Raw genomic sequence first — 17,134 nt, forward strand, 5'->3', positions numbered from 1 at the left:
GAACATTCTAGCACAGATGGCTGTCAGCGTGTGAACATGCTAGTTTAGTTTAAATATCTGCTTCCTATCTGCCCTCTACAAGCTAGAGAGTCTTATGTTGAAACTCGGTTTTGTATGAAATAGTTATTTAAAGTCATGACACAAACCTGTTATCAGCACTGTTAGACCGAATTCTAAAGTGAAATGATTGATGTCATTGTGGTGATGTGTTGTAAGAACATCAAAACACCATTACATACAAATGAGACGACACCTGTCAATATCAGTCACATGTAGTAATAGATATTTGGTTAACATAAATCAAAGTAGACAAATGAACTGCTGACAATGTAAAATCCAATCTGTTCAGATAACAGAAAGAAACCAGTCTCTCCATCAGAGTGTGTATTGGTGAGCTACAAGGTTAGATCAGATTCAATTACCATTATCACAATTGTTCATTATTGTTATCTATTAAAAGGGGGAGGTAATTTAGTAACTAATCATGATTAAATTAAAATACTTAAAGGATGAAGTAGCCTGAAACACAGAAAATCTATTTAATCCACTTGTTCAGTTCAGTTTTGTCCAATTTCTTTGAATTAATTATAGTTCATTGTTCAAATTCATCTACTCGCTAGTAAAGAATTGCATGAAAAGCATGCATGAAAAACACTCCAAAAAATATACTGGATACTTTGTAATGTCTGCTTAATCAAGTCCCATCAGATGCAAAAGAAAAAAGAAAAAAAGAGATGTGTCAACTTTAATAATATGTATTCTTCCAACTTCAAATATCAACCCTTTCATTCAAAATGTCCCAAACTGCACACAAATCAGAGATTAGAACAAGATAATGTTTCCATCATTTATTTCGCAAATGTGACATGAACACTTGCAAAAGAACATTTTAAAGTTGGTCCAGTAGAAAAAAGACAAAAAACACTTGAATTATTTAATACTTTGTTTTCAGCTTTTAATTCTCTCAAGTAAAATTGTAGTCTATGTTTTGTCTAAATGAGGGAGTGAATCACTAGACGGTGTTCCCAAAAATGTTTCTCTTTTAATCATATCTAAATATCCAGAAATAAATCTCATTTCCTAAAGCACTGCTAAGAAAGAGTAAAATGACTGGATAGAAATGGCACCAACATCTACGTAACAAAAGGGATTAGCTGACTATAAAAATGTACAGTATTTAAAATTTAACTTAATATTCACATTCGTATATAAAACTTACAAAACCTGGATCTTTCAAACCCTCAAAAAAATAACCTCTTTTCTTTTCTGTCACTGCTGAAAGATAATTTTAAATTACTGTAAATTTAATGGATTATTTATGTATTATTGGCATCATTAATTTCATCATTTCACATATTGTTTTTATTCTTTTCTCCAGACTTTTATGATTCATCTAAAAAATACATAAGTCAATAAATTAACATGCTACCTCAGTCCCTGAAAGCCAATACTCAACTGTGTTACTGAGTGAGAATAAGACAGGCGTTTGTGTACATTAGAGTGTGTATCCATGGTTGTTTGTGTGTGATGAGAAATAAAGGACACATGATCTGTTAGTCTACCTGCCTCAAACTCATAGTAGGGTAGGGAGGGTTGGGGTTATTTCATAGTCCATACAAAAAATAAGTCATCGTAAATATATAATATATATTTATACATATTTGAATATATTTACAAATATACCCAGCACTATACATTATACTGTGTATTTTTTTCTCCAGAATAATTGGGAAGATTTATCAAGAGAACCAAAAAGAAATGCATCAATATTACAAAATAAAGAGGGGAGCAGCTTCTATGTGTGCTCTCCTCTAATCCTCTCTTTTGTTAGTTTCTCTGTCTCTCACTCCTTTTCTTATTTGTCTTCCTCTTCTCGTCCCGTGGTTTTTTTTTATGTTCACATCGGTTCATACATCCCTCCAAGCGAAAAACAGCCTTGGAATGCCGAAAAAACTGGAATGGGAAAGTCTGATTTAAAGAAACGCTGTGGGTACAAAAAGTAGAACAAAAATCACAAGTCTGTGTTTTATACGACGGGACAAGAGGAGGAGGGTCCTCGGGTTTACTGTCAGTGAAAAAACCGCCTTTCTGGAGGCTCCCAGTCGTCTCCTTTAAGACCTCGTGTCACCACATTGTTTATATAATTTGGGCGTGGCAGTATGAGTGATCGACAGCGGCGCTGCCTGTATCCTGGTCCGATCTTGGCTGTTCAGTCCGCCGGAACCCTTTGGTGGGGGCGATCGGGCCTGAAGGTCAGGAGGTGGTTGAAGAAGGTGTCTGTGCTGCGTGTTTTCTGGGATGTTGAAGGTTAAGAGCGGTGGCAGGCTAAAGATTTGGAAGAAGACGGGTGGTTTGGGGGGGTTCATGTTTTGACATTCCCATTGATTTGCTGGTACTTGGGGAGGCAAGGCTCATCTGGTAAGGGGTCGTGAGAAAACACGGAGTCATCGCCAGATGAGCAGGAGCTGCGAGTGTCGGGGAAGCTGGGAGAATACTGCTCTGTTGGGGCACACAGGTCCAGATACTCCTGTTGGAACAAGAGAAAAGAGTGATGATGGGATCAGACACCGCCTGATTGAGTGACAGCAAACAAAAGATATATAGATATATGGAGCTGAAAGTCTATGTGAACAGGGACTTTCCAGAGAAGGTGAAATACTATCACCTTCATTTTATTTATCTAACTCATTCCAATTCACCCTGGAAGGATTTAGGACATAGAGGATTAAAAAAAATATTCTTCAACCGGGTAATGAAAGCTGTAGAAAGACACTGGGCCTCAAAATGATGTGAAAAATCCCCTTTAACAGGATTTCTGTGAGTGATTTTTAATTCAGTGCTATGTTATAAAGTTGTTATGGTCTTTTCATGTCAGCCAAGGAACCGTTTTTTTTCCTCCTACTTGTTTTTCATTGCACTTCTTAGTACTTGTTGTGAGGGGGGAAGAATTCTTGGGGTTTTGCAGAAAATGAGTGCTGGCTTCCATTTTCCCAGCTCGACATGAGAAGGCTCACATTACTAAAGACCTCCACATCTGCCAGCGGTTTGGGGCAAAGGGAAAGTGGGAGGGGGGGGAAAAAAGGCAAGAAGAAGGCCTTTTATTACATTTCAAAAGTTCAAACTCAAACTTGGATTTTTTGGCATAAATTCATCAGGTTCCAGCTCTGGAGCAGACAAGTTTTGACAGCATTCCATCCACGGCCTCTTTTCAGGTCGGCACACGGATATCGCATAAGACAGGAAGGTGGAATGGAAAGAAATGCAGCCTATTATAGGGGGCGAGGCATGCATGTGATGATTGGGCAACTCCGGTTTGTAGTGGTTCTGTTGCTCCTGGATCGAATCATTCAGCCATTTTTTTTTTAAAATTTCCCCACTATTTAGGCTTTATGTCAGCATCATGGCTGCTAATGCTCCCAGAGCTTTCAGCAACATTTTGCTGAACTCTGAATGCACTAGCAGCAAGAGTTATTCTTTTTTATCGTACTGAAATTCTGGCTTCCTATTTGCCAGGAAATTATAGGGTTAGCGTAGCACAATTCTGACCACCCCAAACCCAGAAATTTAATGGAATAATAGTGAAGGATGAATGAAAGGGCTTCTCTCACCTCGTTGGTGCTGAGGGTGAGGATGCGATCCAGATCCTCTACTAGCTGCTTGAAGGTGGGTCTCTGGGATGAGATGGCATGCCAGCAGTCTTTCATCATCATGTATCTGACCGATGGAAAAATCACAATGTGTTCATTCAAAGTGAAAACAGGATGAAGAGGAACCAAACAGAGTAAATCACGGGGTTGCTGTCAGCTTCATTTAGTCTTTCCGAGCCGTGCCACGCCTCATCTACCTTGTCAAGATTGAAAATATGCCAGCTGAAATAAAAGAATCAAAACAACAGGTGTTCTCTGACACATTTGATTTTGAAATGCGTCTCAGGCCATAACAGAGCACACAGTCTGCTTCTGATCACAAATGATATCTGTTTTCAACTTTTATCAAAGAACACATTTTGTTGTGTTGGGAACTTCCCTTGTATCTGTCTCCACTTTGTTCTCTATTAACCCTCTCCGTGTGGCACCAGAACAGAGCTGAGCCATCGTCCAATGACTCAATAAGGACACTGATGGGAGTCAGAGTGGACGCAGAACCCCTGGGTCACAGATTTGATAGAGACCAAGACGGCATTCGAAGGGGAACATCTAGGAGGAAAAAGACTCTTACAGCTCATTGGTACAGTTGCCAGGCTTGTCCATGCGATGTCCCTCTTTGAGCAGCTTGAAGAGTTCTTCAACAGGAATGCCAGGGTAAGGGGAGCCCCCTAGGGTGAAGATCTCCCACATCAGCACCCCGAATGACCAGCTGATGAGACAGAAAACGTGCATACACATTACAAAACACAGACAAGAACGACGATGGCCAAACAACGTTTATCGGAAAACAGAATTAAAGAGCTCAGGAGTCTTTTTAAATATCTTCAAACCAAATAAGTCACTTTTCTTAGCTTACAGATGATACATGAAGACACTTGGAGAGAGTTTGGAAACAACTTGAACAGTGTTGCTGCAGTGGAATCAATGCCTTCTTTCTGCCGTCCAGTGGCTTGTGGTGTGAAGCCGCTTCCAGTGCCATCCTGGCCCTGATCTAAAAGATGGCTTTTGTGCCCCTGCTGGCCGGTCACAGAGGCTGGCATTGTCCAATCACATCACACCAAAACAAACAGCCGACCACCCACGGCAGACAAAGGAGGGGGAGAGGACCGGAGACAGAAAGCGGCTATTAACTACTTCCTGATCCTAGAGTCCAGTGGTTGTGTTTGATTCCACGCTGCAGATCTCCATCACCATCACACCGCGTGTTGATATGATAGACCGTGGACCTCCATCCACCATGAATCATTCTTTTACTGACAGCATTACATTTCCCAGACAAAGGCTGTATTATAACAAACACTGATATGCGTAAACACGTTTATGCCACCCACACGCCAGGTTAGTGTTAACTAGGCATGGCGAGGCAGGTTCCATTTTAATCAGCAACTCCATCTGTTTACACAACCACCTCTTCTTCTTCTTTTTCTCTTCACTATCACTGCGTTGTATCTCTCCACTTGTTGACACACTCGTCTCTCCTTCCTGATTTACTCTGTAAGCGTCGCTCAGTGCTTGTCAAACTGTTGTTCTCCCGTTCACCTGCAACCAACCCTAACTTAGCCAATAAACAAGCAAACCACTAGGCTTGGACTCATGCTCCTGACCTGCCAATGGCCTGACTAGGAAATAAGTTTAAGTTATACAGTGGTACCTCTACTAACGAAATTTCCTACTTACGAAACGCCTCAACAGGAAAATATTGCCTCTAGTTACGAAAGGTAAAAATACAGTATGGGCTGATATTCGCATCTCCTGAAGTTGCTGAACGCAATAGCTGTCATAGCTGCTCTGCCATTGGCTATTACCTAGCATCCTGGCATCCCATTGGCTAAGAGGGACCTCTGTGTGTAGCTAGATAGGTGTCTATGCAGCGTCCTCGTCATTCAACCCTCGACCCGTCAGGTGTTCTAAAAGTTTTATGTAAATATATTATAACTTTTTGAGTATTCACTATGGACCCCAAGAAAGTGACGGAGAAAAGAGGAAAAGAAAACACGAAGAAAAGAGTTTTTTTGTCAATACAAACAAAGCAAGAGATAAAAGAAAGGTGTGAGAAAGGGATGCGTTTGGTTGATCTCTCCAAAGAATATGGGCGTAATGCATCTACAATCACCACGTTATTAAAACAACAGGAAGTTTAAGGAGTTTAAGGCATCACGTGGGTGGTTGGAGAAATTCAGAAGGAGGACTGGAATTCACTCTGTTGTTCATGGGGGGGCAAGAGGGCATGAACCAAAGAGGGCAAAAAACAATGAGGACAGCAGTTAAAAGGTAAATGACCGTCATTTTTATTCTTTACTCTGTTCTTTGTTTTTTACGTTATGCACAACTCTCATTTATTGTGTAATAATCTAGTTGTAACATGTATTTGTTACATGTTTTGATGCATTTTTATGCTTTATAAAACATTTATGTCTGAATTTTGGGGGGCTTGGAACGGATTAGGGCATTTGCATGGAAAACGCGTCTCTACTTAAGAAATTTTCTACTTAAGAAATTTCTTCCGGAACCAATTAATTTCGTAGGTAGAGGTACCGCTGTATTCACAATGCAGAAGTTTCAGTTCCTACAGTGTCTCTGCTACTGAAGCCCATGATATGCAGCATGAATATAAATGGTTAAATAAATATACTTGCACTTGTGGTAATACAAATGTGAAGAGTCAAGGATTTGAGTTCTAGAATAGGAGGTGGAACTAAAAGAAGCACTGTTTCTTCAGTGTGGAGGGGGCCTGCCTCCACCAAAACCTGGCCATCAAGCTGGTCCCCTGAGTCCATTTATCAAACCGAAGAGAGGCAACATTCATTAGAATTCATGTATTCATTTAATCTGATGTCATTTATGGATCGCCTAGGCATCTGCTGATGCTTGAGTGTGAGACCCCCGCCTTCTCTGCTTCCCCCAACACTTCCTCGTCTTCTTTTTCCCTTCATATGTTACTTGAAAAAAGCCAATTACTAAAGAGTGATTGATGAAATATATTTAGCAGCAAGCTGACAGAGAGGACTTCAGTAGGTAGTTCAGGCCACGCTCCATCAGTCAGCCCCCTCAGGTTATTGACGAACGCTACGCTCTGGAACATGAAGGGTATTGTGTTTGTGAACACATATTATACAAGTCTACACACACACACACACACTGACGGCACAAAAATGTCTTTTTCCAAGAGCTTAACTGGACTAAACTGTTTGCTACTGGTGGATGACTCATAGACTCACAAACTCTTTTCCAGGGGTTAGCATGCGAGGCATTTGTCTAATTGCCACATTGAATTTCTGCCGCCAGTGCCTGGAGCCGAAACTTCAAACAACGCTGTCAGAATGCATCGTACTCAAACACCAAAAAGAGACGGACGCTCTTTCCTTTGTTCTGTTTTTAGAAATGAGCACTCTGGGACTTAAGAAAAGAGACAGAGACGGGTCAGCAACCCGCCAGCCAGATGAAGGGCCACATGAACAGCTAACCCACTGGGGTGTACGCTGATCATGGAATAGCTCTGAAATAATGTGCCACATGTATGAAGTGCTACTGAATGACTACAGTTGTATTAAAGGGGCTTGAACGAGGATGAGGCCCCCCCACTGGAGGCCCAAAAGAAGGGGAGACTTCCCAGCCCAAGTTTGGAGGGGTGAGTAGGCGGGGAGAAGGCGCTTGATGGGCACCAGGCTCCTTCCAGGGCCCTTTGAAGCCGGTCAGATTAGTAACATGGCATTGGCTACAAGTCTAGCGTGAAATCCTCACTTTTGCCACAGACCGGTCAGAGCTGGACCCCCATAGGCAGCCAACCTCACACTCACCAGCACAACACCAAAACACCTCACACACTCCCGGCTCCTACACTCCTAAAAAAAACAACAACCTCTGAATCTGAGAGCCGGGCTCCACGTTATATTGTCTTTTACAGTCTGCAGAGGTTTCTGTGCACCACTGGTGTGTGTAAATGGATTTTCTATCATGCATTGGTGGCCGTGGGACTCACAAACAGTTTGTACTTACACATCGCTCTGGTGCGTGTAGACTCGATCGAACAGCGCCTCTGGAGCCATCCATTTCACCGGAAGACGACCCTGAGGACACACAAGTTAGAGGTCAAACAAAATGGTCCTACAGCTCATACCTGGATTTTTGCATTGGGAAGTGATCTAACGATGGACTCACGCTAACTTGGTTGTTTTTTCAAGAAAAACCCTGCCAACCTGTTAACCCTGTCACCATGGCATGTTTCGTGAAGGCTGTGCTTATACATGGTTAATGTACAGCAGGTTTGACAAACATCGACTATCAAGCTGACATTTTTTCCTATGGGGTTAAGCAACACTTCGAAAAAATGAGGTTAATTATCAAGTAAAATAAACATTTAATAAGATAGCATTCATACCATTATGTTACAAATAATACGTGAAAATATCCCGCAGATAGGAATTTGTGCTTCTTATTTGCGATTAATCAATCAGTCAATTTGTGCTGCCGTTGTGTTGCTATCGTGATATTATCAGTAAGTTCGTGAGAGTATTTTAGAAATCTGGTTGAAATGTCTTATTTATTTAATTTCTGGCCAGAGAAGTGAGCATGAATTCAATGACTGCAGGAGGATGTTGTTACTTGTGGAAAGGTGAAAATATGAATGCATTCTGGGTATTGAAGTCCTACAATTACCACTGGGGAAGAGGCACATTTACAATATTAAAAGCAACAGTGCTAATGAATAGGGTTGAGGATTGCGTACAGTGTTTGTCTAATGTGTCCTTGGTGACCTTGGTCAGTATGTGTGTGCAGCTGAGGAATGGCCAGAATAATGTCTTCAGAAAAAAGAACGACTATAAAGATGGATCACATGTAAGTCTTTCATTTACAGCTGCGAGAAATACAAACAGCCGAAAAGCTTATTAATATCAAACGTTTGTAGATAATTGGTTAGAAATAAAGAATATACTGTACATATAAAGTTTGGATGAAGACGCAGTTGAATTTCACAGGCTAATGTGGTGGATATTTAACAATAATAAGGTCTCTGTAGACTGTTGTTACTGTCACACTGAAGGATAACGGAAAATAAAACACATGCAGCATGACAATGGTGGCTGTGTCTATATTAGTTTAATGTTGATCATCATTGTCGCTGCTGTTATCGTCCTAATCATCATCGCCATCATCATCATCGCATGTTGTTGTAGGACAGTTCTCAGCTTGACTGTGGATGCAATGAAAAGCCACCCATGCATACCAAATGAGGATGTGCCTGCAGAGCGCTGTGGTGGGAAAGAAGGACACCGCTGGACCGCTATGGAGATGTCAATTAAAACTGAAGCTGCTTCCCTCTCCCTCTCCAAACTCTCTCTCTCTGGCTAATTGTTAAAGTGTCTATGGAACCAAAGGAAATAGAGACTGAGGGTCTCCAGAAGCGCTACATTCACAGACTGCCTGGGAACCTGTAGCTTCTGCCAAGACACCAGCCAGAGGGAAAGAGCGCGATGGAACGATTAGGAAATAGAGGGAATTAGAAAAAATGGAGAGATGGGTGAACCACCCTCACATTGCTGCCCTAAAATCTTTACACTCCCTCAAAGCGTAGGACTTACATTTGTGGTCTTTTTATAGTAATCGATGTTGTGGACATCTCTGGCCAAACCAAAGTCAGCGATCTTCATGATGTTGCTCTCTGTGACCAGGACGTTCCTGGCTGCCAGGTCTCTGTGAATGCACTGGGAGTGGAAAAAAAGGAAAAGAAGTATAAGTCCTCACTTCATAAATAAATCACCTCTGGAACAGGTGCATCCTTAATTTGGAATGGTATTAAAAATGTTTGCAGTACATGTAATCATCCAGGCATTTTCTACCCTGAGGTAGGTCCTGAGTGCAGAGCGTGACGCCAACCGCGGCTATCGACGTGAACATGTGTGGATAAGTTGAGATTCCTGACATACTTTTGCCACAAATATGCTTGGAGCAGTTTCTGTTTGTCAGTGCGCATGTGTAAGCATGTGTTTGTGTGCATGAGAGACAGTGTGCTCTGTCACATTCCAACGGTGAGAGTGAGCGTGAGGCTGCCTTTGGCCAACATGGGCGTACCCACATTGTGAAAAACTTCACGACTCTTCAACACAGACAGGCTTTTGTTGTGGAATGGGATGAGACAATGCATGGGTTGAGCGGGGTGGGGGTGGGTGGGGGTCAGAGAAATGTTTTTGGGAGACAATATTCCCACAAGCAAGCCTCCAGTATGAACCGTTCTTGCCTACCTTCTGTGATGCTAGGTACTCCATGCCCCTTGCCACCTGATAAGTGCAGGAAACCAGATCTTTGAAGGTGAGCTGCTCGTCTGAGACTCGGGCGATATCATAGGAGTATTCCATGCCGGGGGGCCGGCGAGCTCGGAGGTACTCCCTGAGGTTGCCTTTGGAGGCATACTCCACTATCACATAAAGGGGACCTGCATCAGAGAAAACAGAAGCATTACCCGCCGAACACCATCTTGAATTGTTTTTTAAGATTTACATTTAAGATCACTTAAAAGGAATACCAAAAAGAGTTAACTCTCCTGGTAACTTTTAATTCCATGACTTTTTTCTTTTTTTGGGGGGGGGGGGGGGCGACTGACAAAAACCAGAGAAATGGAAAATACCTTCCAAATGGCTAAATTTTCCAGCCGTAATGTATAATTCCAAAACTCAAAAAAAAGTTCAGACTAATTTTCCACACGGACTGAAAAATGGTGCTCAGGTGTAATAAGGGTCATAATCACAAGTGTAACACATATTGATTCATATCATTAATCAAACAATCCAGCGACTATGACTATGTTCAGAGGGGAAAGCTTCATCCCCTCTGCAGCCACTTCAAATCAGCCTATATGACTAATAAACATCTGCTGACCTTAAACAAGAGATGACCTTTCTTAAGCTACATGCTAAATATGGGCTGATAATGCATTTCATGAACTTATTTGAAGTGTGCAGCAATCATTCATGCAGCAGTTAATGGTGTTAAGCAGAGAACGTGGACAACATTGTCCTTTTTTTAAATGTAATTATAATGACATCCGAAGGAGACGGTTTCACAAACTCAATGCTTAAATACACAAACAATCCTGAAAGTGTATTACTTCTAAAGGTAATGCACAACATTGTGTCCTGTCCTACTCACCATCTTGCGTACAAGCCCCCAATAGATTAATGATGTTCTTGTGTTTGCCGATCATCTTCATCATCTCCATCTCTGACACCAGGTCAGACAGGTCTTTCTCAGTGGCATCATCTGAGAACACAAGATGCAGTTTCAATTTCAGTTTAACCCTCCGGACTCATCACGAGACAACACACTACTTTGCAGGTGCTTCTAATGAAGCGCTACTGACAGGTAATGTAGGCTGAGATTACTGCACTGAGGGACGCTCCTTACACAAAAAGACAGAGCAATCCTTTCATTGCCAGGGGAGAAGAATTAAAGATGTTCATTCTGGGTTCATTATCTGCTGCACAGACTCCTTTTTCATGTGGCTGATTGAGCCAGTAGAGCTGTCCAGACAGCAGGAATAACATTGCCTGCATTCCTTACCTGAAGTCATTCTTAAGAGCAGATTTCCATTGTCTAGGCTGGTTCTCTAGCCCGCTGCCGTAGCTAATCTAACCCCCCACCCAATCCTCAAATCTACCTTGTGCTCCCTTCCAATTCTTTCATTAACCACAGAGGCACTTACTCGTGTGACTCGCCTCTTTGTGCAGGTGCTGACTGAGCAACAGCCAGCTGCTGCTCTGGGGGTCAGGTATGTGACTGCCCGTAACCCCTTACCTATCCAAGAACCTCCCTCCACCCCAACCCCCAGCCGTCACTCAGCAACCACCAATAAGGAATAATAATGACTTGCCCCAGGCTCCACCTTGTACCTTTGTTGAACCCTCTACAATAAATTACTTATAAAATGTACTCAAGTTTCCCACAAGACATAATGAAGGTCTGTACATCATATTCCAGTGGCCTGATTTCAAGCACAAGTCAGATGTTTGTATTACATGTTCACTACGACTGTATGGCGACCAGCAACCTGCTTACCTTTCAGCATCTTGACAGCGACAGTAACAGCCTCCTTCGGTTTGTCCTTGTCAACGCCAAGGGCCTCTGCCATTACAACTTGGCCGAAGCAGCCTTCACCGAGGGGTTTGCCCAGGGTCAACCTACAGCCACCGGACAGCAAACACAGAGAGGGGGAATACAAGAAAACACAGGATGCTGTTACACTGCTGAACCCGATCTGACAAGAAGCATCAATTTACTCCCTATGCACAAATAAAGAATGAATGTAGGAGTACGAGATGGAGCGAAACCAGGCACCACGCCAGTTTCTCAACCTCACCCAGTGCGTTTCCTTTTTTTTTTTCCAGAGAGGGCTCTGTTTGAATCTGATTGTGTCAGTGAGAGCTTTATTGGCGCGGTGACTGCAGACCGTGCCAGGGCAGTAGGTAGGAAGGCAGACATGGCAACGATAATCGCCTGATAAAGCCAAGGAGAGGGACTAATTTCTAAACTGTTTACCCTGCCTTGGCATGTTTCAATATACACTCTTTACAAGTCATTACACAATGGCTTAGCTTAGCCCTGACGCATTAGCCCATGACAAATGGTATACTGGTATTGAGCTGCTACACAGGTGGCCCGACAACAATACTAGATGGAAATTTACGTGCAATTTTAGTGAAGCTATGTTGCAAAAAGCTGATGTCAAACATTACGTCCAAACTATAATGCATTGATTGATGAAGTGAAAAACTAGTCAAACACAAGCTCTTTCCCAACTGTCAACAAACAGCACCTATCAGATCCCTGAACTATCAGAGGACTTTGGTGTGTTTTCTTTTGATTGACAGATCTAAGCCCCACCCCTTATGACCCAGCATCCCAGCAATGCAAAAACTCACACTGCACACACCACAAAGCCTGGGGCCTGAGAGCGGCGCCCCGCTGTAGTAACACAATCCCCGTTCTGTCCACACACACTCACCACACTCAATGGGAACCATTCTGTCCATCCAGCCACACATAATCAATGTTATTTTTTTTCTCCACACAAACCACAAACGTTAGCATTCCTCAATGTTCTGCAATGAATCCCAACATGATCCCACAGGCGCTAGAATGATAGACGGACAATAAAGACCCAAAAAGAAAGACAGAGGGATTTATTCAGTCCAGACGTGCCATCCTGTCTGCTGGGGTCATCAGTTAAATTTCATTAAATTGAAATATCTCAAATATTTCTCTAATATTCAGGGGTGGTAAAATGATAAACCAAATTCTTTTTACAATCATTTTAAACTGTTACGACTTTTCTGGCCAATTCAATCCCTTTTCCAGCTCTGGCCTCTGAAACTGTGACTAAAAGAGACTCCAGTGGTGCGAATTCCTCTGGAATACAACTGGGCGAACTTCTCCAGCGCCAAACATGCAGATTAAAGCTGTGAGCACAAACCAGTAATTAGCACAGCTTCAATTCCACTAGAAGCATTGTGTGATTATGTGTGACTAAGAGTGTCACAAAGCGATGGAACGTGGCGACAAGTTCAGGTTTTTTTTTACTAAATCACTCACCGACTAATCATCAAACTTTATCTCTGCTAACGCCAACATTATTCACCTGTTGGTCTCCATTGTCTCAATCAGCCTTAAAGGCATGTTTTATCCAGAGATCAGTTAGCAGCTGACATTTAACCAACCAGATGCCCATTGGACACTTATTTCGGAATGTTAGACAGTGATAGCTGTATTAATATTAAAGGACAAGAGTCAAGGTTGTATTATTGAAAGTTTTCATGCATGCTGTCAAATTGGTCTTGAATCCTTGGCATTCAACCGTTAATGCAGGAAATGAAGCTTAACATAATTATGTGTTTTGTCTTTTAGAATAAAAACTTGAGATAAAACCCATCACAGCTCCCGACAGTGATTGATATGTGATGAACAAAAGGACTCACCTGTCTCGGGCAAATTCCCAGCGCGGGTCCTCGGGAAGGTCGTACTCAGGGATTGGCTCATCGTGTGCGGAACTCCGCCGTGTCGTGATGCGTACCAGCGGCGTACTAGAGTTCATGGAGGAGCTTGAGTCTGCCGACACCTAAAGGAGGAGAAGGATTGGCTGATCACCACGGTCTGGGTTCAAAGGTCAGATAAAGCTCTATGACATCTTTAGAGGAGGAGATGTGTGACTGACTGCAGGACTTCAATGAATTGGGAAGTTTGGTACAATTATAAAACCTTTTGTTATTAGTAATATAATAATATTAAAGACAATGTTACAAGTATAAGTTATTTTTTATTATCACAGTCTGTCTTAAGGTCAGATATTACATTTTGGTGACCATTAAATAAACAAAACAGTGATTAAGATGAATGTTTCAACTACTGAATCACTACTTCTTTCTTGTATCTCTTTTCACAGCACAACCTTACCTTGATTCAGGTTCGTCACACAACATAATCCGACATTTTCCGTGAAATTTGGCTTCCCTTACAGGAAGACATGGCACACACAGATGGGAAAATATTGCTGCTTCTCCAGACAGCAGTTCTAACTCGGTCAGAAATGCAAGACTTCCAAATGAAGCTGGAGGTCATTTTATTGAATAAAGACAGAAATATGTTATTTTAGTTCTTCTTGCCAATTGCAATTCTTAAAATAAAAGTTTAGACTGTTTACAGTCCCAGACTGAGCCTAAGTCCAACTTTTATTCATGGAAATGACAAAAACACTTGATGTAGATGTAGTTCCTAAAGTAAGAAGCACTTCTTCGCAACTTGGTTTTTGTGTGTACAACACATCATTGAAAACTACTGGACAGTGTTTGGGCTCTGCCTCTGCCAGGCTTTGAACCAACGTGTAACCATAAAAAAAATATCATAAGTCATTTAATCAATGCATAAGAATAAATAAGCACTCATTTTCTTATATTTATGTATAAATGATCTAGAGTCAGCTGTCTGACATGATACATGTATTTGTACAGCGTGTCTGCGGTGTGTGTGTTCTCTCCTCTAGGGGTGTTAGATGCCATTAGAACTCTTTATCTACTTTCTGTTACCTGGCGGCGCAGAGGAATCTGCTTGCTGAGTTTGTGGACTGCCGGCTGGCCCCCAAAGTCCGGTTTCTTTGCAGTGTTCCTCATTCGACACACCACTACAATGCCCACCATGCAGGCAATGAGGAAAACGCCCGCGCAGTATATGGCGATCTCCACATAGTCTGGGGAAAGTGGTCCTGGCGATTTTTCAAGGGCTGAGAAAAATAAATGGCAGCGAGACAGAGGTTAGGCGAGGAAAGAGAAGATGCTCAGTGATCACTCTCACACACACACACACACACACACACACACACACACACACACACACACACACACACACACACACAAATATATGGCTGACAGCAGACACACATGTGCATCAGATGGTCGCACACAGACACTCTTGGCTCATGCGATCACAAATGTGAGGCAAACTAAACCGAAATTATTTGGTAGCTTCATCTCTCTTTTGCATCAGCTGACTAGCATCTAACGGGCCTCGATAGCCTGATCTCATTGTAAGTCTTGCTACAGTGTGTCCGCTACTGGTGGAAACACGTGAGCACTAATACAAACACACACCTGAGGACGGCGGAAATACACACACTTCACTTCAGACTGTAAACAAGGTAGAACGGTGTCATTCGAGGTTGTGTATGGTCTGAACTTCCACTAGAGGAAGTGGGTTGCGTTGGTGTGTACCTCAGTGTGTGATCTATAGAAATGTAGTGTTCCATAATGCATTGCCCTCCCGACCATAAACTGGCCTCTTGTGCAGATCGACCCATGAAACTCCAGGCCAGACAGCTGGAGGTGAATCTACACGTAGGAACTTTTTTTCCTATGTGGCGCGTATCTGCTGGTCCAAAAATCAGCACACAAACTGAAGCCACAGCCTCCAAGACGCCACTGGTGCTGATAGAGCACAGAAAGGCCCATAAATATTACATCTTACTCTCAGAGGAAATGGTTTGCTGGTGATCATTACGCCGTATTGTTTCCAGATTCCATCCTTCAGTTGCTACACAAAGGGATGATAATCACATGGCTGTCTGTCGAGGGGCTCTCATTGATCTTAGTTCGTTGACTTGAGCAGACAAAGTCAATGTTTACCCTGGAGTGAACTTAGTACGTTATATGAATTTGATCCTTCAGTATGCATAATTATAGGCGACACGCAAGAACAAGATAAAAACCAGTTGATAAATGAGAACACATGGATGCACATGCATTCATCTGCAACATTCACACTGTGTGTGTGTGTGTGTGTATGTGTGCGTGTGCGTATGTGTGTGTGCGCGCGGTTAGGGTTGGCCCTGATAACTGAGAAAGTCAAGCCAACTTGAAGGAAGCGTTGAGCTTTAACTTTCTACCTTTATTTCAAGGGGAAATAAAGATTTTCAAAAGGCCGATTATCAGAGCCAGAAAAGAAAGAGGTGGAGAAGATTTTGAGGCGTATGTAAGATTCATGACATGCAGACCCAGGAACAAACTGTGACATTGAAAGAATGAAAGCAGCAGGAAAAAAAAGATGCAAGAAAAACAAAGGTGGCAGGAGACAAACTCTCGCCTCCTTTTGGAGTCTGGAGATGCTCGGGCTGCTCAAGGAGCTTTTCTTTATCGTTGCCAATCCAGATAACATTATAGAAAGAAGAAAAACATCCTTCTCTAATGTTATATTTTCTTGGAATCTGACCATCCTGATTCATCACAGTAATCTAATATTCCAGTGGAGTATCTCTGACTCCGGAGGGAGAGCTTGCCTTCCTAGAGGTCGGTGAAATTATATTATTCAACCTTTTAGAAAAAGGCTGAAAGAAAAGGAAGATAGTAAATGAGTGTGTATACCTGGAAGCACCGTCAACCAAGCAGTGTGATAGGAGATCCCAATAGAATTACCCGCCAAGCATGTATACTCCCCAGCATCTTCAAAAGTTACATTGGGCAAGTAGAGAACTTCTATCTCCTTATCTGTGGTGTTAACACCTGCGGTCTGGGGAGAGGAAGAGGAGGAAGAGGGAAAAAAAGGGGGGGAGGATAAGAGAAGAGGGGGTGTCCACGACCAGATATGGGGGAGGTAGGTGAAGGAGACCAGAGAGAGAGAGGAAGAGAGGGGGGTGAAGAGGGAGAGAAAGAGAGAGAGAAATGAGACCCCTAACACCAAGAAGAATAGAAGGAGTCGTATGATGTCCATCACTCAAGTCCATCCAGAGCAAAGGACCCTGGGAGAATCCACGGGTGAGGAGGAGGCTTCATAAGTAAAGACACCCAACAGAGGAAATAGAACCAGTACACCAAAAATAAACCCCCCTAAAGGCTCCCATCACCAACAGATCCTGCTGACAGACCGACTGGACACATGCACAAACAACACCAAACACCATCTTGACACCGCTTGGAAGTGGGATGAAGATGTGGATTAAAAAAAAAGTAAGGGAA

The 17,134-nt window shown here is 42.5% G+C and overlaps 1 protein-coding gene across 2 annotated transcripts in view; it reads right to left on the reverse strand.

Annotated features, from left to right (window-relative positions):
- Positions 1–833: 833 nt before the first annotated feature.
- Positions 834–17,134, reverse strand: part of fgfr2 (fibroblast growth factor receptor 2) — a 36,154-nt gene continuing 19,853 nt past the window's right edge. The window contains exons 8-18 of one of the 2 annotated variants that reach the window (XM_068328239.1): positions 16,544–16,688; positions 14,717–14,910; positions 13,613–13,752; positions 11,697–11,818; positions 10,791–10,901; positions 9,887–10,077; positions 9,227–9,349; positions 7,644–7,714; positions 4,219–4,356; positions 3,609–3,714; positions 834–2,527 (exon numbers count right to left, since the gene is read on the reverse strand). In XM_068328239.1, the coding sequence (XP_068184340.1) occupies positions 2,363–2,527; positions 3,609–3,714; positions 4,219–4,356; positions 7,644–7,714; positions 9,227–9,349; positions 9,887–10,077; positions 10,791–10,901; positions 11,697–11,818; positions 13,613–13,752; positions 14,717–14,910; positions 16,544–16,688 (1,506 nt within the window). In that variant the 3' untranslated portion in view covers positions 834–2,362. The remainder of the gene's footprint in view (positions 2,528–3,608; positions 3,715–4,218; positions 4,357–7,643; positions 7,715–9,226; positions 9,350–9,886; positions 10,078–10,790; positions 10,902–11,696; positions 11,819–13,612; positions 13,753–14,716; positions 14,911–16,543; positions 16,689–17,134) is intronic. The other variant, XM_068328240.1, reaches the window with a different exon arrangement.

Source organism: Antennarius striatus, chromosome 11, assembly GCF_040054535.1.
Source record: "Antennarius striatus isolate MH-2024 chromosome 11, ASM4005453v1, whole genome shotgun sequence".
NCBI classification, from domain to species: Eukaryota; Metazoa; Chordata; class Actinopteri; order Lophiiformes; family Antennariidae; genus Antennarius; species Antennarius striatus.